Genomic DNA, 24,116 nt, shown 5'->3' with positions numbered 1-24,116 from the left:
CCAGCCCTATCCTGGACTCGAGGAGTGCCGTGGACAGGGGTGACAGCTGACAAGACCTTTTCTGGCAGGGATTTTGTTTTTCCTCCTGGAGGCAGCCTGCCCTCCAAGCAGGCAGCCCTGCATCTTGCCAGCCAGCATGCCCCAATGGCTGCAAGCACAGCTCCTGCTCAGCAGCACTGAACAGAGCCAGCTCCAGCGATGCAGGAAGCCAAACCCAGCGAGGATCAACTGGGGCAGCCTCACTCCAGTGCTGCTGGTGGTGCAGAATCTGTTCTCGTGCTCAAACACAAGCACCGACCCTCGGAGTTTTCAGCATCTCAATTCTTCTTCTCCCTGCCCTGCTGGCAGCCAGGGTTATGAAACCATTGCTCATCTCGAAATCCAGGCAGCAGATCTTTATTTTTGGCAGCCCAAAAGCAAAGTCCGAGCAGCATGCCGCCAGCATATAAAACCCAGGCTCATAGGAACACTTCAGGCTCAAGAACAGAAGAGGGACTTTGAGTAAGAGCCAAATGTTTTGCAGAGGTCACAAAGCAAACACAACGAGGTCTTCCTGCCTTCAAAACTCTTCCTCCCTCCTCTCCCCAGCTCAAGCTGTGCACATATGTCTGTTCATCAGCAGCTATCCTAGCAGGGCAGCGAGCTCTCCAGAGCAGTGATTTGGCCTGGCTAAAACTGAAATGAGACCAAAATGGAAAAAACCTCCCAGTTTGCAACTGTCAGTGCTTGCACCACCCAGCAGAGCTATAATTTGTTGGTTTTCCCGTTGTTTTCTGGTCCTCTGAAAGCCTGAGCTCTTCAGTTATGGAAACAAAACCCCCTAAATACTATGTTATGTATCCCAGCTCGGCCAGACCTTACTCTAACCTCTGCCACCTACAGACATTTTGCCCCTTTTTAAGTTTTCCCAGCATTTCAGAGCCAGGCTGCCAGCTGGCTGGCGAGAAGCCCATTTCCCAGGGCAGTTTCTTGCCTTTCCCCTGGGAAGGGAAGCAAGCCTGGCCTGGCTGAGCACGCTGCAGGGCAGAGGCTGCAGGCTGCCCTGCCAGGATGTGCCTCAGGCCAGCACCCAGGAACCAGGGCTGGCACCCAGGGCTGCACCCAGGAACCAGGGCTGGCACCCAGGAACCAGGGCTGGCACCCAGGGCTGCCCAGAGGCACCCCCAGACCAAGCCTGCCCCAGGGAAGCTGTCCTGTCCCCCAAACAGCCCCCAGGAAGGAGGGGAGGGCAGGTCCATCCTGCACAGTCCTGCCCCAGCAGCCCGGGGTGCCTCAACCCCACAATGGTACCAAGGTCCCAGCACCTCCCATGCTCCTCATTCACGGGTTCAGATTGAGCTTTTCAACTCCCAAGCCATGAAATCTGTGGTTTGCTAACTCTGCTCTTGCTGTACTACAGACAAATGGTTCCACAGAAGCAGCAGGAGATAAAAGGGAAAAGAGGTAGAAATCACCCATTTCACCCCTTACCCCACAGCCAAAACCAGCTCCACGTGACCCAGACCCCACTGGGAATATTTTCATCTCTGGGTACCACAGTGACCAACAGATTGATCCTTGGGGCTGGCAGGCACAGCCACAGCAGGACACTGAAATCCGCCCAGCCAGCACAGAAATCCTCACCACGGGGCCTGGAACTGTTTATCTGCAGGAAATCCTCTGGCTCCTGCTCTGGCCAGGCTGGGGAGGGAAGGGAGCGGGGCAGAGTGAGCAGTGCCCAGCAGAGCTGCACACACAGGCACACAGAGCTGAGGTCCCACTGACCCTCAGCCCTGCACCTGGGGGTTCCCTGTGCTGCACCCCAGCACAGCAGCTGCAGAGCATCCCTGGGGATGGCTCAGCCTTCTCCAGCCCATCAGGCTCTTCCCTAGCCCGGCACCAGGACAAGGGCGTTCCTGCTCTCACCGTCACCAGCAGCAGCTCCTTCAGCCCAGGCTTCCTCTCTGCCTGCCTGCTGCCCACCCTGCACTCACTGCAGTGGAACCTGCCAAGGGGAAAGTGCCACTTCCATCCGTTCAACTGCCCCAGAGAAACCACCCCACGGAAATCCTGTGCTCCACAATACCAATTCCCCCATGGAAACTCTGTGCTCCACAATATCAATTCCCCCATGGAAACTCTGTGCTCCACAATACCAATTCCCCCACGGAAATTCTGTGCTCCACAATATCAATTCCCCCACAGAAATTCTGTGCTCCACAATATCAATGGAAATTCCCCCATGGAAATTCTGTGCTCCACAATATCAATTCCCCCACAGAAATTTTGTGCTCCACAATATCAATTCCCCCACAGAAATTCTGTGCTCCACAGTACCAATTCCCCCACGGAAATTCTGTGCTCCACAATATCAATTCCCCCACAGAAATTCTGTGCTCCACAATACCAATTCCCCCATGGAAATTCTGTGCTCCACAGTATCAATTCCCCCATGGAAACTCTGTGCTCCACAATACCAATTCCCCCACAGAAATTTTGTGCTCCACAATACCAATTCCCCCATGGAAACTCTGTGCTCCACAGTATCAATCCCCACAATAGAAATTCTGTGCTCCACAATATCAATGGAAATTCCCCCATGGAAATTCTGTGCTCCACAATATCAATGGAAATTCCCCCATGGAAATTCTGTGCTCCACAATATCAATTTGGCTGATATGAGGACAACAGCCCTCGGGCATCACAGCTCATTGTACTGCACTCCCTCCCTGAGCAAACAATGTAAGAGAAGGTGAGCTGCAAGGAAGGAGGAAAAAACAAGAAGAATAAAAACCTTCCACAACTCAGACTGAACAGAAGTGGCATGCAAAACACCACCCAAAGCAAACAGAAAAAAAATTCATTAATACTGCATTTCAAGGCTGGCTTTAGCCCCCTGAGTGCAGTCTGAGTCCCTACAGATAGCAGCTGCTTGGCTTTGCATGAATGCTGGGGAGGAATTACACAGAAATCATAATAAAAGATGGAAGGGCTGCTCAAAAAAGTGGATTTTTTTTTTTCTCCTTGCATTTAATTTCCCGGCAGTGAGATTTCTTTTTTTTATTTTTTTCCCCTCTTAAGCCAATTGAGACTCCAGCAGCAGAGCAGAGCGTCGCTGCAGTCAAGCAGTATTTAATTTGTATTACTGCTGAAGAGATCTGGGATGGCAGCACCAAAGAAGCGCTTCAAATTGTCTGGCCTTGCCTGTTGCACATCTTACTCAGCTTTTCTGGGTCCTTTAGAGCACAGGAAACAGAGGATCCCTCTGGTCTGCAAATTGGCCACAACAGTGCAAACAAATTACACGCACCAAGTGAGCAATGTCTCTGTTTCCCACTTCCATCATCTCACACGATCCTGTTAAGGTATACAGCACTTTAGGACATGCCAGATGAAGATATTATCTGAAAACACACAGCAAAACATTACCAAGCCCTCCATAAACAAGGCTGGAGTCCTTTCACCTACAGACCCTGAAATTCAGCTGAAAACAAGAGCAAAAAGCCTGCAGCAAAGCATTACTCAGCAAAGGCCACAATGGAGTTTAACAGAAGTCTTGTTCAGGATGGGAAACAGGAAAGAAAAGATTTGAGAGCAAAACACCCAGCTAGAAGAGCCTTGCAGGAGCTTACCCCTCCTGTGCTGCAGGAGGCAAACAAACAGCTCTGTACAAGCAGCTGGATCACGCACTGGGCTCTCATTAGCGAGGGCAGGACAATGTCTCTGCAGCGCTATCAGTCAGCCTGGATGGCCTGAGGAGATGTGCTTTCAGACTGAATGGGCTTCAGCTGGAATCCCATCCCAACAACACCACTGAGGTTTGGGGAAAACCCACTGGAGTCAGCAGGAGGAGCCCACAGAGCGGGCAAAGGGGCTGCACAAGGGGCTACACATTTTATAGAGTATATATTGGTTCTGATAGCACCTGTGGCACTGAGCATCCTTGTGAGAGCACCAAAACCATGGAGGGGAGCAGGAGCACACCCCAGGGCAGCTCTCCTGCCCCCAGAGACCCTCAGCTCCTCTCCCCACGCCCCTGTCCATGTGGGGCTCAGGACCCAGATGCCCTTTGCAGCCCTGTGCCAACCACTGCCCAGCAGCTCCCTGGGGCTTGGCCCAGCCTGAGACACAGCCCACAAGCAAAAATAAATATATATATACTTAATGCATCTCTGTGTATTGCTTAAATGCATATTTAATGTGCATATATTGCAAGCATGTATATTTAATGCACACACAGCTACTGAAGTCACTGCAGCCCTGGGCAGAACAGGCTTTTCCTGACCCAGCTGCTGCCACGGCGAGGGCAGCAAAGAGGAGACCTTTTAAAAGAGGCAAGTTTCAGTGTCCCCAGGCTACAAGTTAGTAAATCAAGCTTTAAAGCACTTTGCCACTCACTGCCATCCCCTGCAGCACACAGCAGCCTGGCTGAACCTCAATATTGCTTGCTAATTGAAGTAGGAAAAAAAGCTCTTATTTACTTGCAGGAGTGAGGGAGATGGCAGGGGCAGAGCTGCAGAGGTGCCAGGCTCTCCTGGTCCCACAGCATCACCTGTGGGCTCCAAGCCCAGGCTGCACACAGGTGTGCTGGCTGGGACAGCACGGGCAGGTGAGCTCCACAACACCCAACACCAGCCCGTCCTTCCCCGAGCTCAGAAAGCACAGAAACGTTTCCAATATGAGCAGTGAGGAGCAGACTCCAGCCTAGATGCACAGGAAGGGCATTTTCCAAGGTAACACAGGCTAATGGGCAACAGCACACTCTGTCACGCTGTGCCCAAGCTGCCTGGAAATTCCTCCTTCCCAGGCACTCCCTGCAGTGCCAGCCCCTCTGCAGGCACACCTCAGTCACCAAGCTGTCCCCACCTGGCCAGCCCAGCATTTCCTGGCAATGGGTTTAACCTCCCAAGGGAGCACAGTCCCACAATGCCAGGAATTACACACCTGGACAGGAGATGCAAGCTTGGTGCCATGGCAGGAAGATGCTGACAGGGACCAAACCTGCACTGCTAAAAACATGATCACAGGCAGACAGCAACTAATCTGGGTGTGAAGGTTTCATCTGACTTACAGACACTGTGAATGCTCTCCATCAGTTCCGTTTTAACTAACACTTAAAAAAAATAAATCTCTCCACTAGAGACAGCTACAGCCAGAACACAGCAGTTTTAATCAGAAAGGAAACACATAAACCAAAGGCAACAGGATGAAATTAAAGGCAAGGCTGAAAAGCTTGTTATTAATAGATGTCCCATTTGCTTTTACAAATTTTATTATTAAAAGCAAATTGCCATGTCTTCAGCTGCAGCTCCAGTCAGCTCAGCTCCAAACCTCTCCTGCACAGCCCAAACAATCACCATTAGTCCTAGGAAAACACCAGCTGGGGACAAAAGTGGCATGGAGGGAAGAAGAAAATACAGCCAAGACTCATTATTCTGCACAGAAAAGTTCCAGCATGCCCCAGGTTTAATTAGAAGCATCACTCATCATTAATGTTTGACCGGTGCTTTCCAGCCCTCCCTGGAGCCATTCCCAACTTCCCAAACTTTAACTGAACACATGCAGCTGTTTATCCCAGGCCCAGCTTTTGCTTTTTGTTTGATTTTTATTTATTTTTAGCCAAATGGCTGAGCCATTTCTGGGAATAAGGCTACAGTTAGCAGACAGTTAAAGAGGAAATGGTTACCGGAATTTCACAAACCCCTGTGTCCCCCAGAACCTGAGAAACTCCCGTGTCCCCATTTTCCAGGGAAGGAGCAGCAATGGGGGATTGCAGCCCTAAGCTTTTTGCAGCCCCAGGTTCCCCATTTGAGCCTCCCTTGACTTCTCTGTGGTCAAGCATGGGCTGCCCTGTGGCTGCTGCAGGGGAACTGCCTGAGCACAAGGGATGCTGCTGTCACGCCAAACACATCTCACAGAACAAAATTCCAGCAACTTTCATGACAATTTCAAGTGGTTTCATTGAAATCCGTGCTCTCTTCAAATGTGGGATTTTCCCCAGCAGATTTCTCTGTGCCACCTGGTGTCACAGAGACACCCCAGCCCCAGCCTTTGCTGCTCACAGGTTTTTGTCACATCAATGAAAGCAAACACTTCCTGCAGAAGCTGACATGCAGCCTCACTCTCCAGGTGCTAACAGGGCTGGACTGGGAGGAAGAGACAACTCCTACAGCTTCCAACTCCAAACTGTAATCATCTTTATTATTAGAATGGGAACTGCAATCACACACTAATGTTTGGTTCACACTCCATGGGAAAAAAAAACAAGTGTGAAAGAAAATCACAGATGTGTAATAAAATCTATTTTTGCACACAGAGCACACTTGCTGCACACCCTAAAGATGGGAGTGTAAATCAGCATCCTCCACCACGGCCTGGGACAGCTCCCACACCCCCTGAGCTGGGCAGGGACAGCCCCACAGTGCCCAGTGCCCCCCAGGGGCTCTCTCCATCCAGCCCTGCCCCTATTCCCAGTGCCAAATTTACTTCCCATCTAAAGAGTGACTTTAGGCCATGTCCCTTTTTCAGCCTTTTTCTGAATAGGTCTCAGTGGGGTGGGTATCTTCAGGTAGGACCTGCCCCACAGAGCCCCACGCCCAAGCTGGGGTACCCACAGCTGGCACAGGACACAGGGATGCAGAGCCCCGTGCCCAAACTGGGAGTACACCCACAGCTGGCACAGGATACAGGGATGCAGAGCCCCATGCCCAAACTGGGGTACCCACAGCTGGCACAGGACACAGGGATGCGGAGCCCCGTGCCCAAACTGGGAGTACACCCACAACTGGCACAGGACAAAGGGATGCAGAGCCCCATGCCCAAGCTGGGGTACCCACAGCTGGCACAGGATACAGGGATGCAGAGCCCCGTGCCCAAGCTGGGGTACACCCACAGCTGGCACAGGATACAGGGATGCAGAGCCCCATGCCCAAGCTGGGGTACACCCACAGCTGGCACAGGACACAGGGATGCAGAGCCCCATGCCCAAACTGGGGTACCCACAGCTGGCACAGGACACAGGGATGCAGAGCCCCATGCCCAAACTGGGGGTACACCCACAGCTGGCACAGGACACAGGGATGCAGAGCCCCATGCCCAAACTGGGGTACCCACAGCTGGCACAGGACACAGGGATGCAGAGCCCCATGCCCAAGCTGGGGTACCCACAGCTGGCACAGGACACAGGGATGCAGAGCCCCGTGCCCAAGCTGGGGTACATCCACAGCTGGCACAGGACACAGGGATGCAGAGCCCCATGCCCAAACTGGGGGTACACCCACAGCTGGCACAGGACACAGGGATGCAGAGCCCCATGCCCAAGCTGGGGTACACCCACAGCTGGCACAGGACACAGGGATGCAGAGCCCCATGCCCAAGCTGGGGTACCCACAGCTGGCACAGGACACAGGGATGCAGAGCCCCATGCCCAAGCTGGGGTACCCACAGCTGGCACAGGACACAGGGATGCAGAGCCCCATGCCCAAACTGGGGTATCCACAGCTGGCACAGGACACAGGGATGCAGAGCCCCGTGCCCAAGCTGGGGTACCCCCACTGCTGGCACAGGACACAGGGATGCAGAGCCCTGTGCCCAAGCTGGGGTACCCACAGCTGGCACAGGACACAGGGATGCAGAGCCCCGTGCCCAAACTGGGGTACCCACAGGGATGCAGAGCCCAGGAGGAGCAGCAAGGGAACATCACCGCAGCCTGTGAGAGGGCACAGAGCCACAGGCCCAGCCCAGGGACAGCCCTGCACACCCACCCAAGGGACACCTCGTTCCCAACACCAGGCACACGGTGCTGACAGCCAGCAGCTCACAAGGAGCCCAGCACTCGCCAGACACCAGGGATTTACCAGCACACGGGCTGCAAAGAGGATCAGGCCCCAAGGTATTTAATTAACTGGAAAAACACAACTAAGGTCCTATTGTTACACTCTGCACAAACACTCCAGCGGAAGAGTTTTGCTCCCAATTACAGACTGTTTGTTGTTTTCTCACTTATCCTGGGTTTGAACACGAACAGGAGAGTGCCAGGGCAAGGAGCTGCACTGACTGCAGAGAGAGCCAGCACAGAGCAGCAGCCCAGGGGCTCAGCCAGCAGCAGGCACCCCAAGAGCAGGGAGAGCACCCTGGGGTGCTTCACCCACCACCCTGGGGTGCTTCACCCACCATCCCAGCCCTCCTGCCCCACGTCTCAGCTCCCAGGGCTCGCTTCCAGACTGACCTTAAATAAAGGCAAACTGGGAGGAAAAGTGCAAATAACGAGGGCATCAGTGAGTTCTCTTTCTGCATTCCTCCCTTATCTCTCCCCCAGCCCGGGTGGGCACTGCCCCCAGCCCTGGCAGAGCTGTGGCCCCGGGGTACAGTGAAGAACAGGAGAGCAATAGGTGAGAAAAAGCCCATTGTCCGTGATGCAGACACAGGGAGCAGCACTGCCCAGCCAGCTGCAGGTGGACAGTGCTGTGAGGAGCCCAGCCCAGCAGAGTGACCCCAAACCCCCCCTGGACACCCCCACACTTCCCCACTCCGCTCCAGCACCCTCCCACAACAGCCGTACAGGCAGCAGGAGACTAAAAATAAGACTCCAGTGCTAGAATCTGTTTCCAAAAAAGAATTAAAGTTATATTTCAAGTTGACAGTATCTCCTAAAAGTGGATTAACCATGGCAATTCAATCCCACCTCCCCGCAGTGATCCCAGCCCCATTCTTCCTGTGATAGGGATTATTTTGGTGGTGCAAATCAAAGTTCAGAATCCAATTTGTTTCTGAGAGCATCAGTCTGCACCCCCAGGCAGCTGTGCAGACCCACGTGCACCACTCGACCCTTCCTGCTCTTCTCACCATCCCATTTCATACCCTATTCATGATCAGAGTTTATAGGAGGGAAAAACAGAGCCACAAACAGTCAAGCTGACAGGGCAAGTCACCTCCACTGTGCCTAAGCTGTGAGTTACAACTGAAAACAGGATTTTGACTATCTGTTGGTATTTACGAGCCTCAGGCAGAGACCACACAGTGGAGAGGTTACAGCGCTTGTCTGAGCAGCCCTATGGGATCCCAAGTGCCAGCAAATCTGCAGCCTTTAATAACTGCAGTGAACTCCTGCAATGCCACAGGATGAGCAGCACTGCCCATCCAGGAGCGAGGGCCAGGCAGCACCTCAGGATGGTTCAGAGCCTGGCACAGGCTGCCCTGTTCTCCCATGGAGCAGGGGGCAGAGGGCTGGCCCAAGGCTACCGTGGCTGCCTGCACGCTGGGGACAGGGCAGAGCTGCTCTATCAGCCAAGGCTGATATGGGGGACCCACAGCACTTGCGCCAGCCTGATAAACTGCTCCTTGCTGCTGAAACACTGCTCACAAAGCCAGGAGGTGCAAACAGTGTTTAAACCCCGCACCAACACTGCAGCTGGCCTGGCACTCGGTCCTGGGCCCTGAACAGAGCTGCTCCTCCAGCCAGAACACCACTGTACCCTTCCCAAGGGCTGCTCCTCCAGCCACAACACCACTGTACCCTTCCCAAGGGCTGCTCCTCCAGCCACAACACCACTGTACCCTTCCCAAGGGCTGCTGCCACAGCCAGCCCTGCACAGAGCCTTTGGAAATACCCGGGCTGTGCAGGGATGGTTTCTCTGCACGCCAGAGGACATCACACCCCAGCAGCACTGAACATCCCCTCTCCACGCCGAGGGACCCAGGGGCGACACAGGGACTGTGTGGGACCCCGGGCAGGGCAGGGGCTGCTCCTCACCCGTCAGGAGGGTGCTGGGTCCAGCAGCCAGGCAGGCACCTCCAGTACCCGCTCACAGCAAGCAGCCACCCGAAAAAGCTCTGCACTGAACCCGGCGGAGATGCCTCAAACCACAAACGCCTCTGACATGAGTGGCACAAAAACCGCCGCTGGGCTGGGCGGGGAAGGAAGCACTCAGGGCAGAGCCGAACCCAAAAGGCATCAAAGCCAGTCAGGGCACTGAGTTTCCATCTCATCTATCTGTCCCCGAGGCTGCAAAACAATGGCTGAGGTAGGTGTGTTCTCCACAGGGCTAACCCAGAGCCTGCCACAGCAACACTGCCTACAAACAGAAAACCAACCCAAAAATCAAACCCATCCCTGCCCAGCTCCGCAGAGCTACCTCCAGACTGAACAAGGCGACTTAAGAGTCCCTTGTGCTCCAAGTCTGGAAAAAAAATCTCGCTCCAAAGCAAAAGCGAACAGGAGAGCGCGGCTCGGGCCTGGGGAGCAGAGCCCGTGACCGGGAGCGGCCCCGGAGCCCCGCACGGTGCTCGGGCTGTGCCTCAGCCCGGCCAGCCTATTCCCAGGGCAGCTTTCCAGCCCCTTGGCCCAGAGCTGCCCAGCTCCATCGCAGGGTGCCCGGGCTGTGTCACAGCACACCCAGCTCCATGGCACGGTGCTCGGGCTGTGTCACAGCACACACACACACACACACACACACACACAGCCCCAGCTCCATCGCAGGGCTCTCGGGCTGTGTCACAGCACACCCAGCTCCATGGCACGGTGCTCGGGCTGTGTCACAGCACACACACAGCACACACACACCACCCCAGCTCCATCGCAGGGTGCCCGGGCTGTGTCACAGCACACACACACACACCCAGCTCCATGGCACGGTGCTCGGGCTGTGTCACAGCACACACACACAGCCCCAGCTCCATCGCAGGGTGCCCGGGCTGTGTCACAGCACACCCAGCTCCATGGCACGGTGCTCGGGCTGTGTCACAGCACACACACACAGAGCCCCAGCTCCATCGCAGGGTGCCCGGGCTGTGTCACAGCACACACACACACAGCCCCAGCTCCATCGCAGGGCTCTCCGGCTGTGTCACAGCACACACACAGCACACACACCGCCCCAACTCCAGGAACTTCGCTAACTACGCACTGCGCAATCAATGACACCGCTGAACAAACAGCAGCGCCTGGAACGACGGTAAAACACCACTTTTCGCACATTTGCTGCGGAAAAGGAAAACATGAGTAATTACAGAGCCCAGGCCAAGCAGTGAGGTCACGGTGAAATCTCCGAGCAGCCTATGTGGCAGCGGGAAGGGATCGGGATGGAGCCGGCGGGGGCAGAGCCGCATCCCGCCCCGGGCAGGAAGAGCCACGCGGTCCGGGCAGCGCTGCCGGCCGGGGAAGCGCCCTCCGGCAGGTCCGGGAGGAAAAAACAAGGTCTGGGCTCCGGCAGCAAAGGGAACTTCTGGAGGGCTCGCAGGGTCGGACGGAGCCGCCGCGGCGGGGCCGGGGCCGCGGGCGGACCCCGCGGGGAGGGGGATGCGGGAGCCCGCGGGAGAACGGCCCCAGCACGCGGCAGGGAGAGAAAAACAGCGAACTTTGCCCGCCCGCGCCCCGGCCCCGCACTCACCAGGCGGCTGAGGCTGCGGCGGAGCATCGCGGCGGCGCCCGGCCCCGCCGCGCTCACCGCCGCATCGCCCGGCCCGGCCCGGCTCCGCTCCTAGAGGGGCTGCGGGCCGCGCCGCCGGCCCCGCTCCGCTCCGCGCTCCATGCCGCCGGCCCGGCCCGGCCCCGCTCGGCCCCGCTTTGTCCCGCCGCTGGAGGCGGCGCCGCCGCGCCCGGAGCAGCCTGGGAGCAGCGCGAGCCCCGCGATGCCGCCAGGGGGAGCCACCGAGCCCGGGCGGGGACACGCGGGACGGGGACACGCGGGGACAGCCGGGCTAGACTGCGGGGACAGGGGACACGCGGGATAGGAGGCACACAGGGACAAGGGGACAGCCGGGGACAGGGGACAGCCTCGCCCCGCCGCGCTGCCATCCCTGCTGCCGTCTCCGCCGCCCCCACGTGCGGTGTCCCCGCCGCAGGGTCCCTGTGCTGTGTCACTGGCACAGAACGGGTCACGCTGTAAGGGACCCTAAAGACCATCGCCATCCCACCCGGTGCTGGCAGGAACACCTTCTGCGAGCCCCGTCCCATCTGGCCTTGCGCATCCACACCTCTTCTGGACAGCCCGTGCCAGAACACTCTCGGGGGAAGAATTTCCTCCTAATATTAATCAAAACCTGCCCCCTTTCAGTTATTCCTTGTGTGACCTGCCCAAAGCATCATTCCCCCAGCCCTACAACTACATGCCCCATAAAAAGTTCCTGTCCAGCAATCCTGCACCCACTTTAGGCACTGGAAGGGACTCCACAGCCCCCTCAGAGCCTTCTCTTCCACAATCTAACACCCCTAGATCTCAGCCTGTCACCATGGCAGAGATGCTCCAACCCTTAGAGCATCTTTGTGGCCTCCTCTGAACTCACTCCAACAGGTGCCCATGGCACTGAGGGCAGGGATCTCAGGAGCAGAATAAGGGGCAGAACCCTTCCCTCACCTGGTCATGCAGCCCAGGGCAGGGACAGGGCAAGGGCAGAGCAAAACTCACCTGAAATGCTTCCTCCAGGAACCTTCTCCCTAGTCAAGCAGGCACAGAGCATGAGAATATTAACGTAAACCACCAAAACTGAAAATGACCAGATGTGACCTAAAAAAATCTACATGTTTTTGTTGTTTTCAACACCAAATTGAAAGAGACTAGACGTAACCCAACAAAATCTACATGATTTTATGTTTTCAACATCAAGTTGAAAAAGACGAGCTGTAACCTAACAAAACCTACATGTTTTTATTATTGTTTTGAACATCATTATTGCCCAGCAATAGAATAGCATTTTCTGGAGCAATATCCTCTGCACCAGGGCAGGGAGTTTCCCTGGGATGTCCCTTGCTGACAGCTCGAGCACCTCCAGGAGCGGGCAGGCTCCTCCAGCCCCGTGCCCAGGTGCCACTGCCATTCCAGCAGACTGCATTGCTTCCGTTTTAAAGCCAGCTTCTTCCTGCAAACTGAGCAAAACCCACCTTGAGGCACCACTCCTGGGCCTAGAGAGCAGCTGGCAGCTTCCAGAGGCCTGGAAAACACAGATTTTCCACTTTGCATTTCTAAAGTGAGAATAGCATCATATTGATTTACCGAGGCTAAACCAGTCCCATTTGCTCTGCAGTGGCACCCACTGTCTGGCAGTTTCACACAGTGTGACACATCCCAGCCTGCCCCAGCACCAAAATAGCAGTCAGGTGTCGGAGCTCTGGGGGTTTTTAACCCCAGTTCTCCCAAGGCAGCAGGCAGAGGGATCGGGGAGGGCTCCACATCCCTGCAGGGCAGAGCAGCGTTCCCAGCACGGATCTGCATCCCAGGGCAGCCCTCCCACTGCTCCCCGTGCAGCTGGGCTCTTACTCACCTTTCCACACAAAGGCCTCACCACAACAGAGGAAACCAGAGAACAATGCCAGCCGCTTTAAAATAATGAATGGCAATTGTTAAACATCTCTATAGAATGCCTAACCAGTTTGGCTGTAGAGTTCCCTCCCCCACAAAGCAACAGAGCACTGAAGTCAGACCAAGCTACCCTGCAGCTTTTGCCTTGCTTTCTGGGTACTTTCCTGATGTTTTTCTAGCCTGTTTGTGTTGGCTGGAAGAGGGAGCTGTTGTTCTCAGACATTTTCCTGTGGCAGGCTCTGTGGTGGGTGCTGAACAGACCAGAAGAGCCCAGCCTTTGGGCTTTGACCCCTGCATGGCTCCAAAGGCCAAGGCGATCTGGCTCACCGGGCCCACAGAAAAGCATCTCAGTTCTCTCCTCCATGTGTTGCTGCTACAGGTACAGCTGCTCCTCACCTTTCACCTGAATTAACTCATCAGGAGAGTTGGTCCCACCAGCAGAAGAACCCATGCAGCTGCACTTGTCCTTACAGCTCCTGTGCCATACTAACTGCAGCCCCTACACAGTTAATTTGAAATTATAATTTCTTAATTTTTGTTACGTTTGCTAGGATTAGAAGCAAAATGCAAGACTTGGACTATATCTAATCTTGAATTCTGTATCAATTAGCTTTAATGCACTGCCACTAGGGACAGAGACCCTTTTTCAGGGAGCTCCCAGATGAAATAAGTGCAAGCAGAGCTGGGAGGAGCCACAGGTGAGTGCCTGGTCTCCCAAACTCGGCCAGAGCACAGTGTCCTGCAGTGACCCAGATTGTTTAGATCCATCCATGTCAATACTTGACCCGAAGAGCCTCGGGCAGGGTTTCCCTGAGAGCTCCAGGCAGCTGCCACCCCTCTGCTGCTGACACAGAGGCAGCAAAACCCCATCTCAGCAAAACAGCCCCGCAGAGAGGAAGCAAACAGCCCTGACGGGGCTTTTCCACAGCCTGGAACCGCCTGCACGGTTCCACCGCTCATTCGGTGGCAATTCCATCGGCTCAGGGGTCTGTAGAGGGGAAATCTGCGTTAATGCGCCTTTCCCAGCCGTGCCCGGAGCTGTGCCCAGAGCTGTGCACGGACTGCAGCCAGCCCAGCCATGCCCTGCCCACGGCAGGCACCACGAGGGGCTGTGCCCTGTCCCAGGGACAATTTAGCACCAATACGGCCTGGCTGGAGTCCGTCGCCACTTCCATTAGCACCGAAATGAGCACAAAGCAGTCGGTGCATCAGCCGAGCCTGGGCACGCTGCAGCCAGGGCACGGACGGAGCGACCGAGGGAGAACCTTTACTCACAGCGTGGGTGAATCCATTAAATCCTCCCACAGAACCGTTCTCCTGGCCTTGTTTTGGCTGTTCTCGGCCATGGGGCTGTCGGAGTTCAGTCCCTGGCAGGAACCACAGCAGGCAGGGCCGGGCTCCCTCCGGACCGCTCTAACACCGTTGTGCGTTTGGTTTTTTTGGCTTTTTTAACATTTATTATTGCAGTGTTTGCGTCTTCTGCCATCGTGTGGCCGTGGGAGGATAAAGCACTGTCAGTAAAACAGGCAATCGGCTTTCCGTGTCTTCCAAATATCGCATGGATTTTATAACATCCGATGTAGTACGAAGTCAGTGGAGATGCATTAATTCTCACCAAGTCCCTCCCGCCGCCGGACAGGTACTACAGGTTTGTCTTGAGCCTGAAGTAGGTCTCGTTAACCAAGCGTGTGGGTTGGCAGCTCATTTACTGCCAGGGCATCATCACCTGCCCATTGGCTTGGTGCTCCTCACAGCGGGCAGGAGGACCGGGAGAAGGCAGGGCAAACCCATTGCTGAGGCACCCTGGCAGCCAGGGCAGGGCGGTCATGCTCAGCGCTGCCCAGTCCCAGCACAGCAGGATTGGGATTGTTTGTCTGGCCAGAGGCAGGGCTCTGTTGTGAGCCACAGGTTCATCGCAGCCCAAAAAACAAACACAGAAAACCCCCACAAAGTCACCCCCAAGCCTCTCCCAGAGCTGCACTGTGCGTGGAGGGTGAGCTCTCTCTAAGATGAGAGCTTGGGTAGCAGGCAGGATTTATGCAGGTCAGGTATTTGGGATACAGTCTTGCTAAACTCAGCTGCACTGAAATCAAAGTGCAGTTTAAGGAGGTGAAAGATCTCTCACAGGCAAGGCCTGAGCTCTGATTGCTTCAGCTGGCTTTCAAATGAAAAGATTTGGTTAATAAATTGGCTCTTGATCCCACACCCAGAGATATCCTGTAGCAGAAGCCCCAATTAATACACTGATAGGCTTCCTCAAGAGGCACTTTGTCCTTATATTGTGAAATCACCTGTTCAAATATGCAGCAACTTACAGGGTGACAATCTATGAAAGAGAACACTAATTTTAGTTAACAAAATTCCCCTTTTTAAAAAGAAGACTTTCTTTTTCAGAAGAGGGGAAAACCAACATGTATATTTGGTACATGACGTGACAAATTTATGTACTCAGACTCCAGCACATTTCCTGGTGCCCCAAGACAAACCTATCTGCTAAATAAATTTGATTATATCCTTCTTCCTTCTGCCAGCAATGATGTCTCCAACAAGGCTCCTTTAACCTAGAAAGGGAAAGTTTTCATAGTTTCTCATTTTCCAGTCCTTTGTCCTCTCCCTCCTTACAAAGTATTAACAGCTTCCTTCTGGCCATCAAAAGAAGCTTAGGGAGTTATTGTCAATATGAATTCGCCCTTGTTTTTTCAGTATATATGACAGTAAACACTCCAGATCTCATTTTTGGTGTAACACAACAGAATGTCTACAACAGGTAACAAAGCAACCAAAAGAAACTCTGTGCATGGCTGCTCATTATTCAACATATTGAGAGCTGCCTGTTACCACATATATTGCAGTATTTTGAATTATCTCTGAAATCCCCTGGACCCTGGTGTGCTCATCTAATAAAAGCTGAGCCACTTCCCAACACTCACTTTTTCACTGGGAAACTTCCACAAGAAGTGCTGGCACCCAGCCCACCCAGGTTAGTCAGAGGGTAGAACCTGCGAGCAGGAGAAAGTGTACATAGCAACGAGCTGCTCAAGTACAAAACCACCTACCCCAGGCTTTTATCAACCCTAACACCCATTCCAGGGTTTAAAATCCACTTACCTGCTTTACACGTGTTTATTTAGGTCTGTGCATACTACAGCAGCTTTCAGACAGCAGTGGAACACAGGTCAGAGCCCACACCTCAGCAGTGCCTCCCACAGCAAAGCCAGGGGCTGCTCTGCTGGGCTAAGAGATTTGTTGTAATTAATTTTTGTACCTTTTTCACAAAGCAGGGAGGGCAGAGCTCCATGTGAGCCCCTCACCAGCCCAGACCCCAGGCTCTGTACCCAGGACTCCTCTCCCCTTTCCCTGGCTGTTTATGTGCCCCAGGGCAGGTAATGGGATTTACAGATTTACAGTGGGAGGCACCCCACAGGATGTGATCCATTCCATTTGCCTTTCCAAACACCCATTAACCTGGATCACTTGTAATTAATTCCCTTTACTGCCCTAAATCACTGTTCACATTCCAGTGTCTGAGGTGCTCTCAAAAACCACTGCTGGCTCCTTCTTCTGTAAATTTGGGTTAGTGAAGGGCAAAGAACTGCCATGTTTTTCACACATCACAAATTTCTGTCTCTTGTTTCAGTTCTTTTCCTTTGTCAGGCCTGGTTGCTGGTGGGTTTGCCACCCCACACTCCCTGATGTGTGGAGCAGGGTCCCTTCCCTGTCCTGTCCCTTGGACCATCCCCACTGCAGCTGCCAGCAAGGCTGATCCCCAAAGGGTGTCTCCATCACAGTCCTGGAAATGATTATGAGATCCACAATGCTTCCCACTCCCCTGGAAACTCCAATGTATATGGGAAAAGCCACAGGGTTTAGTTTTTATTAACACAGCAGTGGATGTAGAGCAGCAGAGGTGCCTGTGCTCTCAACCAGAGCTTGCAGTGGGAACTTGCTGCCCTGCCCATGTGTGTGGGGCAAACCAGGGGCTCTCAGAGGAGGTTTCAGAGTCAGCATCACCCCCATCCTCTTCTGGGGGGCTGTAACACCAAGTGTAGTGCTGGCTGAGCCCAGGCAGCGCGCAGAAAATGAAATGCAATGACCCTGGGGAAAGCACAGCAGGGCCATGGGTGGAACTGGAGGGGCTGGCAGCCTCAGCACAGGGAGCCACCTTCCAGGCTCTCTGCAGCCTCTGCTGTGCTGCCTGCAAGGACTGGGGCTGTCCTGGGCACGGGAGACATGGCAGGGTTTGAACACTGACCAAGCAGTGCTCTTCACAAAGGAGCAGCAGGCTCACTACTCAACTTTAGCTCCTGATAGTGATCACAGCCAGCAGGAAACAACCCAATTGTGCAAAGCAACCTTGGCACGAGGGGGTGGGAGGTGTGTTCCCATGGCACTTGCTGAAACATCTCCTCATCTTCTCCTGGCAGCACACAAACAGCGTCGACTCGGGCAGAGCCCAGCCAGGCTCAGACTCCTCCATCTCTGACTCTCTCCATCCTTCGGACTCAGAAGGGCCCAGGCTGTGCACAGAGCTGCTGCTGACCCTGCTGGGTCTCTCAGAGAGCAGCACAAGAGCTGCAGAAATGCAGCACTCACACACCACTCCACAGCAATGCAGCCACAGCCCAGGTGAGGCACCACGACAGTGCTGGCGGCACCAGGCACAATATTTTGCCTACCCTGGCACTCCTGAGTCAGCTTCTCTGGAAACTGGAAAGGAAGGGTGTGCTAGATAATATCCAAGTGCTGAAATGCAAAGCCGGGCTGCCTCACCCAGCTGGCTCCCTGTAGAAAGTGCTGTTGGTGCTATGCACAAGAGATACAAAATGTGTTCCTCCAGAGCAGCTGCTGAGGCACTGCTTCCTGCTTCCTGCACGATTGGAGCTCCAGCATTTTCCAACAAACCCAAAATTCGTGGGAGCCACCATCTCCTTTTTGGTCCCCACTTTGCCCTGTACCCCCAGCACCCACACCCCAGGGAACTCCACCACACTGAGACAGGTGCTGCTGAAAGTGCTGTATTTACAGGGCAGTATCAACTTCTGCTGCTGTTATTTACAGTTTATTTACAAATAACCCCTGAGTCAGAGCTTTATGGCAGGCTGGCAAGGCAGAGCAGCCACTTTCTTCCTTTCCCTTTCCAGCCCTGCCCAGGGAAGGGCTCCCTTGATTTGCCTTCCCCTGGTCGGCAGAGGCAGAGCCCGTTAATGTGTAACAGGGGAGCAGAGGTGACTAACGCACACCTCAGCTTCCAACGCTGCCTGCTGCAGGTGCCACGAGAAAAACACCAACCCTGGGCTCCAGGTGGAGTGTTTCCAGGGCTGAGGGCAGCTGTGCCTGCCGTGCACCCTGGCAGACACGGTGTGTCACAGGCTGGGCTTGGACACGTGTGCTGCTGCTGCTCTGCACACACAGAGTGTCACAGGCTGGGCTCAAACAGGTGTGCTGCTGCTGCTCTGCACACACAGAGTGTCACAGGCTGTGCTGCTGCTCCGCACACACAGAGTGTCACCGGCTGCCCTAGACAGCTGTGCTGCTGCTCTGCACACACAGAGTGTCACAGGCTGGGCTTGGACACGTGTGCTGCTGCTGCTCTGCACACACAGAGTGTCACAGGCTGTGCTGCTGCTCCGCACACACAGAGTGTCACCAGCTGTGCTGCTGCTGCTCCGCACACAGAGTGTCACAGGCTGGGCTCAGACAGGTGTGCTGCTGCTGCTCTGCACACACAGAGTGTCACCGGCTGCCCTAGGACAGCTGTGCTGCTGCTCCGCACACACAGAGTGTCACCAGCTGTGCTGCTGCTGCTGCACACACAGAGTGTCACAGGCTGGGCTCAGACAGGTGTGCTGCTGCTGTCCCGTGTCACCTGGGGCAGCAGAGTACCAGGCTGCCAGCGACAGTGTCCCTCCTGGAAGGGTGGCAGGGTCACTCCTGGGTATGGAGCCTCTGCCACCAGCTGCCTTTGCATGTAAATGTTCACTGATGGGCTGCAGGGTGCACAAACACGGGCACCACCTTCCTGCAGAGTGGGAAGCGGTTCCTGAGCCCTGCCAGATGTGGAGCTCCTCTGCACACCGCCCGGGGCTGCCCTCCCTCGGTCACCAGCAGGGAACGAGAGCGTTCCGGGCAGCAGGCAGGGAGTGCCGGGTCAGCCCTCACCTGTGAGCACAGCCTTCCCCGGCACCGGGCAATACAAGGGACAAGCTTTCCCCCTGGTGTTTGCTCGGATCTGCCTCTCCACACGGACCAATGCGCGTTTAGTCGGAGTCTTCCAGGGAACACTAACAGGGGGCAGCAAGGGGCCGGCTGTTCCCTTTTCACTCGGGTTTGCTGCCAGAGGCGTTTTACAAAGGGACTTTTGGCTCGCCCCTGTGGATCCCTGGTTTTCAGCCACTCAGAGGACAAGGATGTAGTTGATGCCCCAGACCCCTTTCCCAGCTCTGCCAGCCCTGGCCAAGCACCCACAGCTCTGCCCTGCCCTGCAGCCCGGCTCCTCGGGACCACAGCCCGTGCTCGGTGCCTCCCTGCTCAGGGGGCGATGGCCGACGGCTGCTTCCTCTGCTCCTGCCTCATCTTCAGAGCCAGCATGGCCCGGCGGTACAAATCTGGGAACAAGGGGGCAGTCAGGCCCTGGACCCCATGGCTGGCAGCCTGTGCTCAGTGAGGGCTGCAGGGACAGCCCAGACCCAGCACAGGCACTGGGGTGGCCTCTCTGCATCCCACCCCACAGCAGGGGCAGCAGCATCTGCCCCACAGCAGCCCCCCAGCACTTGTCTGTGCCCGTGCCCCCACACCAAGCCCCCAGTGTCCCTGCACAGCGTGCTGCCAGCAGGCCAGACCCCTGATTCTTGCAGCAAAATCTGTCCTGAGAAATACCAACCAAAGGTGCTTGAGACCTCCTCACGCTGCTGCTCCAGAGAAGGTTCCCGTGACTTGATTTTATTCTTGATTTTCTTCTTTTTTTTCTTTTTCATACCCTGTGCTGAATAGAGAAATGCAAAATTTCAGGCACCACGCACCTGAGCAAGGGTGCCTTTGTCACCAAAACAGCTGGGTGCACTGCTGGTGGCAGAAGTGCAGTCCTGCATGCACCATCCCCTGTGGAGGTGCCCAGGTGTGTCTCCTCTTCCCCTCTGGATCCCTGACTTGGCTCTGCAGTCTGCTGGTCTGCGAGCAGAGCTGATGGAGGTGGCGGCCACCAGTGGTCCAATATTTGGTGACACTGCCAGGCCTGGCCACCTCCCTTGGGGTGGCCCTGGGGTCCTGCAGGGCTGGCAGCCCCACAGTCCCCTCTCACCTGGGTGCGGGGTGCCCATGCCGATGGCTGAGGGCTCCTCCTGCCCGACCCTGTTGGGGAGCAGCAGCCCCCCGGCAGCCCCTGCTCCCGGCCCCTCCGGCTCCTCGGCTGGGCCTGCCGGCCCCAAGCCCTTCTTCTTCACCTTCACCTTCCTCTTCCTCCTCCTGGGGCCCTTGGCGCTCTCCTCCTGGGCAGGGAAGGGGGATGAATAGGGGGTGGCAGAGCCCCTCTCGCCCCCGTCCATCCCGGTCCCATCGCTCCCTCCCTCACTCACCAGGGGCAGGAGGCGGCAGCCGGGGCGCACCGCGCGGGGCTCCCCGTTCTCCCGAGCATCCTCCCCGGGCAGCGGCCGGTCCCTGCGGGGGGAGCGCAGCGGGGTGAGGCCGAGCGCTGCGGGGGGAGCAGGGACCGGGACAGGGTCATGGATCCCCCAGCACTCACCTGCGGGCGGGCGGGCGGCCGCGGGCGGCCCGAGGGGCGGCGGGAGGCACCGGGGCCGGGGCGGCGGCGGCGGCGCGGAGCAGCCAGCGCAGCCCCTGCAGCGTGGTGCGGGCCGGGCCGGCGGGCGGGACCCGCTTGGCGACACACGGCTCCTGCGGGGAACGGGAGAGCGGGGATCGGCGCGGGGAGCGCTGCGGGGGGAACGGGAGGGGGAGCGGGAACGGGAGCGGGAGCGAGAAAGGGAGCGGGAACGGGAGCGGGAACGGGAGCGGGGAGGAGGAACGGGAGCGGGAAGGGGAGCGGGAAGCGAGAGCGGGAGCGCCGGGATGGGGCAGCGGGAGCAGGGACCGGGAACGGGAGCGGAGCCGGGCCCGCACTCACGATGCGGCACGGAGAGCGGTGCTCGTTGACCAGGCGCTCCAGGCACAGGCGCTCGATCAGCTCGCAGGGCAGCAGCGCGGCCGGCTCGTCCTGCTTGTTGGCCAGCCTGGGGCACGGCAGGAGCGGCCGTCAGCGCCGCCTCGGGCCCGTGCCCCCGGGGAGGCTGTGTGCTCTATCCCGTCTGCCTGCGCTCAGGTGGGGCACTGCCCCAGCCTCACCTGGCACCGAGCCCCCTCCTCACCTCTCCTCCTCCCCACGGATGCTCCCATCTCCCAAGCGCTGCTGGGATGCTCGTGTCCCCAGGGCACCACATCCCGCAGCAGCCCGCAACCCTCAGGGTCCCGCTCCGCCCCTGGCCCCCAGCTCACAGCCTCCACCCCGATCTTACAGCAAGAGCGGCTTCCCGGACACATCGGGGTGGCTCAGGACGCGGCCCAGCACCTTGCGGGCCTCCTCCATCCGTGCCAGGTCAGCGGAGTCCAGCACGAAGAGCAGCCCGTGCGCCTCGCTGTAGTGGCTGCGCCAGGCGCTGCGGGAGCGCTGAGCCCCGGGCAGGTCCCGCAGCGTCACCTCGAACCTGTCCAGCCGCAGGCGGCTCTGGCCGGGCTGTGCCCCGGGTAGCGCCTCCCCGGACAGCGCTGCGTGGGGAGAGCGCACGGGGCTGGCACAGGGCCCCGGGAGCACCCCTGTGCCCGTGCCCCTCTGCCCCGCCACATCCCCGCTCCCACCCCAGCGCTGCCCGGGACACGCCGGGCCCTGCGCCCAGAGCAGCCCTGGAGCTCAGGAGTTCGGTCCCTTGGTTCCACAGGACCACAGAGCTGCTGCCCCGTCTGGGCTGGCTCTGTGCCGCTCCTCACCTCTCTCTATGTCCGCGATGACGGAGGTTTTCCCCGCATTGTCCAGCCCCATGACAAGGAGGGTGACCTTCCTGGGGAGCAACAACAGCGGCTGAGCCCCCCAGGAAAGGCTCTGCTCCCTGGGGACAGTGACCTAACCCCAACCCCGGGCAGGGCACCCTGCCCATGGCACTACATTTCAGCAGGAGAGGGGCAGGACGGTGACACAGGCTCTGGCTCAGCTGGGGACAAGTGCAGGGGCAACCCCTGGGGCAAGGGAGAGGGTGAGGACAGGCACAAGTGCCTGGAGCCACCCCAACACCATGGGACAGCCACGCTGCAGAGCCTCCAAGGTGCTTCCTATGGCAAGAATTTATTTTCAAAGCAGAAAAGGTTAAGCGATTATATGCACAGGCCAGCATGATTCTTCCTTATATGCAGTCAGTAATTACACCTTCCTTGCAGTACATTTTGAACATACACAGGTAGAGAAAGGTTGCAAGGGTGATTTTATGAACTTCTGCCTGGACTCAGGTGTTTTTCCTGTTACTGAACTGTCCTGTTCACTCTCCAGCAACCTGGTCCACGAGAGGCACACAGGCAACACTTTCTGTGCCACTGACAAGCCACTACAGCTATTTGCAATACCATTTTCTTCCCTAAACATACAGAGCAGGCATAGCAATGCAGGTGGCACGGCTCCACCTCCAGAATTACAGCAGGTGAGGTAAGGTGTCCTCTCTGGAGGGAGAGGAGCATAAACCTCCTTGCAGCGCTGTCCCAGGGAATTAGCCTGGATGTCCTGACACATGCAAACAAGGCAGGTGTTTCAGTTCATCCTGCCCAGCTTTCCTGGGGAGCTGCTGACTCTGCCAAGCCGGGATCCCCATGGAACCATCCATCCCTGCCCAGCCTGCTTCCCTACCTGCTGCAGGGGCAGGGGGGACACCTGTGTGCCCTGCTCAGCCCTCTGGGGACAGTTCGGGCCCCTGTCTTGCCCTGTCACCACCCTGGTGACACTCAAAACACACAGGTAAATACTGTCACCCCCGGGAGCCCCGGAGCGGCACAGGGACCTACCTGACGGGCTCCTGTATGGCCTGCAGCCATGACCAGCAGTGGGAGAAGAGGTGGAACATGGTCTGCAGCCCTGCTCCGAGGGGCGGCCCCTCTGCAGCCCCCACGACGCGAGCAGCCCAGCGTGTCCCTGTGCTTCATCCTCCTCTGGGCTCTCTCTTCACGGCAGGGAGCATCTCATCCAGGGTGCCCTGTCCCATGGCACAGCACTGCTGCCTCCTGTCTGGTGTGCACACGCCAACCTGGAGAAAAATCCGTCCTGGGCAGTGCCCCATGGGCACAGACCCTGCTCATCAGGGGTGCCACTCAGTGTCTCACCTGCTCATCCCCACTGCACAGCCTCTGCTCACATGCGCTTTGCGTAGCAGCTGCTTAAACCTAATCTGGATTTAAATTACTTACTCCTGCAGGCTCCTTAATCTGGGTGGGTCGGGCCAGGCCAGTGGCAGCAGGGACACGGCTGTGGTGGCACGGCCACGCTGGGTGGCACTGGCCCACCCATGGCACTGCAGGTCCGTGTCCCTTTTGCTGCTGGGGTGACCCACCCACCTCACTGACCCACCCACCCCACTGCCATGCCCCCACCCCATGCAGCCCTGTACGGCTGCTGGGGTGACCCACCCACCCCACTGACTCACCCACCCACTGCAGCCCCGTGTCCCATCACTGCTGGGGTGACCCACCCACCCCACTGACACTGCCTGACAGCCCCATGGGCTGAGCCAGGGGCTCCTCTGAGGAGCAGCACCTCTGATGTTTGTCTGCAGCCCCTCACAGGGGATGTGTGCACAGCTCTGCTGGCTCTGCTCC

General features: G+C 56.9%; 1 protein-coding gene and 1 long non-coding RNA gene across 6 annotated transcripts in view; both read right to left on the bottom strand.

Annotated features, from left to right (window-relative positions):
• ATP11C (ATPase phospholipid transporting 11C) overlaps positions 1-11,539 on the bottom strand; it is a 58,670-nt gene extending 47,131 nt beyond the window's left edge. For 4 of the 5 annotated variants that reach the window (XM_064712754.1, XM_064712751.1, XM_064712753.1 and 1 more), the window contains exon 1: positions 11,367-11,538. In XM_064712754.1, the coding sequence (XP_064568824.1) occupies positions 11,367-11,393 (27 nt within the window). In that variant the 5' untranslated portion in view covers positions 11,394-11,538. Of the gene's footprint in view, positions 1-11,366 lie in introns of all 5 variants that reach the window. The other variant, XM_064712752.1, reaches the window with a different exon arrangement.
• A 7,427-nt stretch (positions 11,540-18,966) lies between these two features.
• LOC135447775 (uncharacterized) lies at positions 18,967-20,707 on the bottom strand. The gene is made up of 3 exons (XR_010440307.1): positions 20,572-20,707; positions 20,155-20,256; positions 18,967-19,879 (listed from the first exon to the last, which is right to left on the bottom strand). It is a non-coding gene; the product is annotated as an uncharacterized LOC135447775 (long non-coding RNA).
• Positions 20,708-24,116: the final 3,409 nt, after the last annotated feature.

This window comes from Zonotrichia leucophrys, chromosome 4A (genome assembly GCF_028769735.1).
Source record: "Zonotrichia leucophrys gambelii isolate GWCS_2022_RI chromosome 4A, RI_Zleu_2.0, whole genome shotgun sequence".
Classification (NCBI taxonomy): domain Eukaryota; kingdom Metazoa; phylum Chordata; class Aves; order Passeriformes; family Passerellidae; genus Zonotrichia; species Zonotrichia leucophrys.
This window is presented reverse-complemented; position numbering and strand designations above follow the sequence as displayed.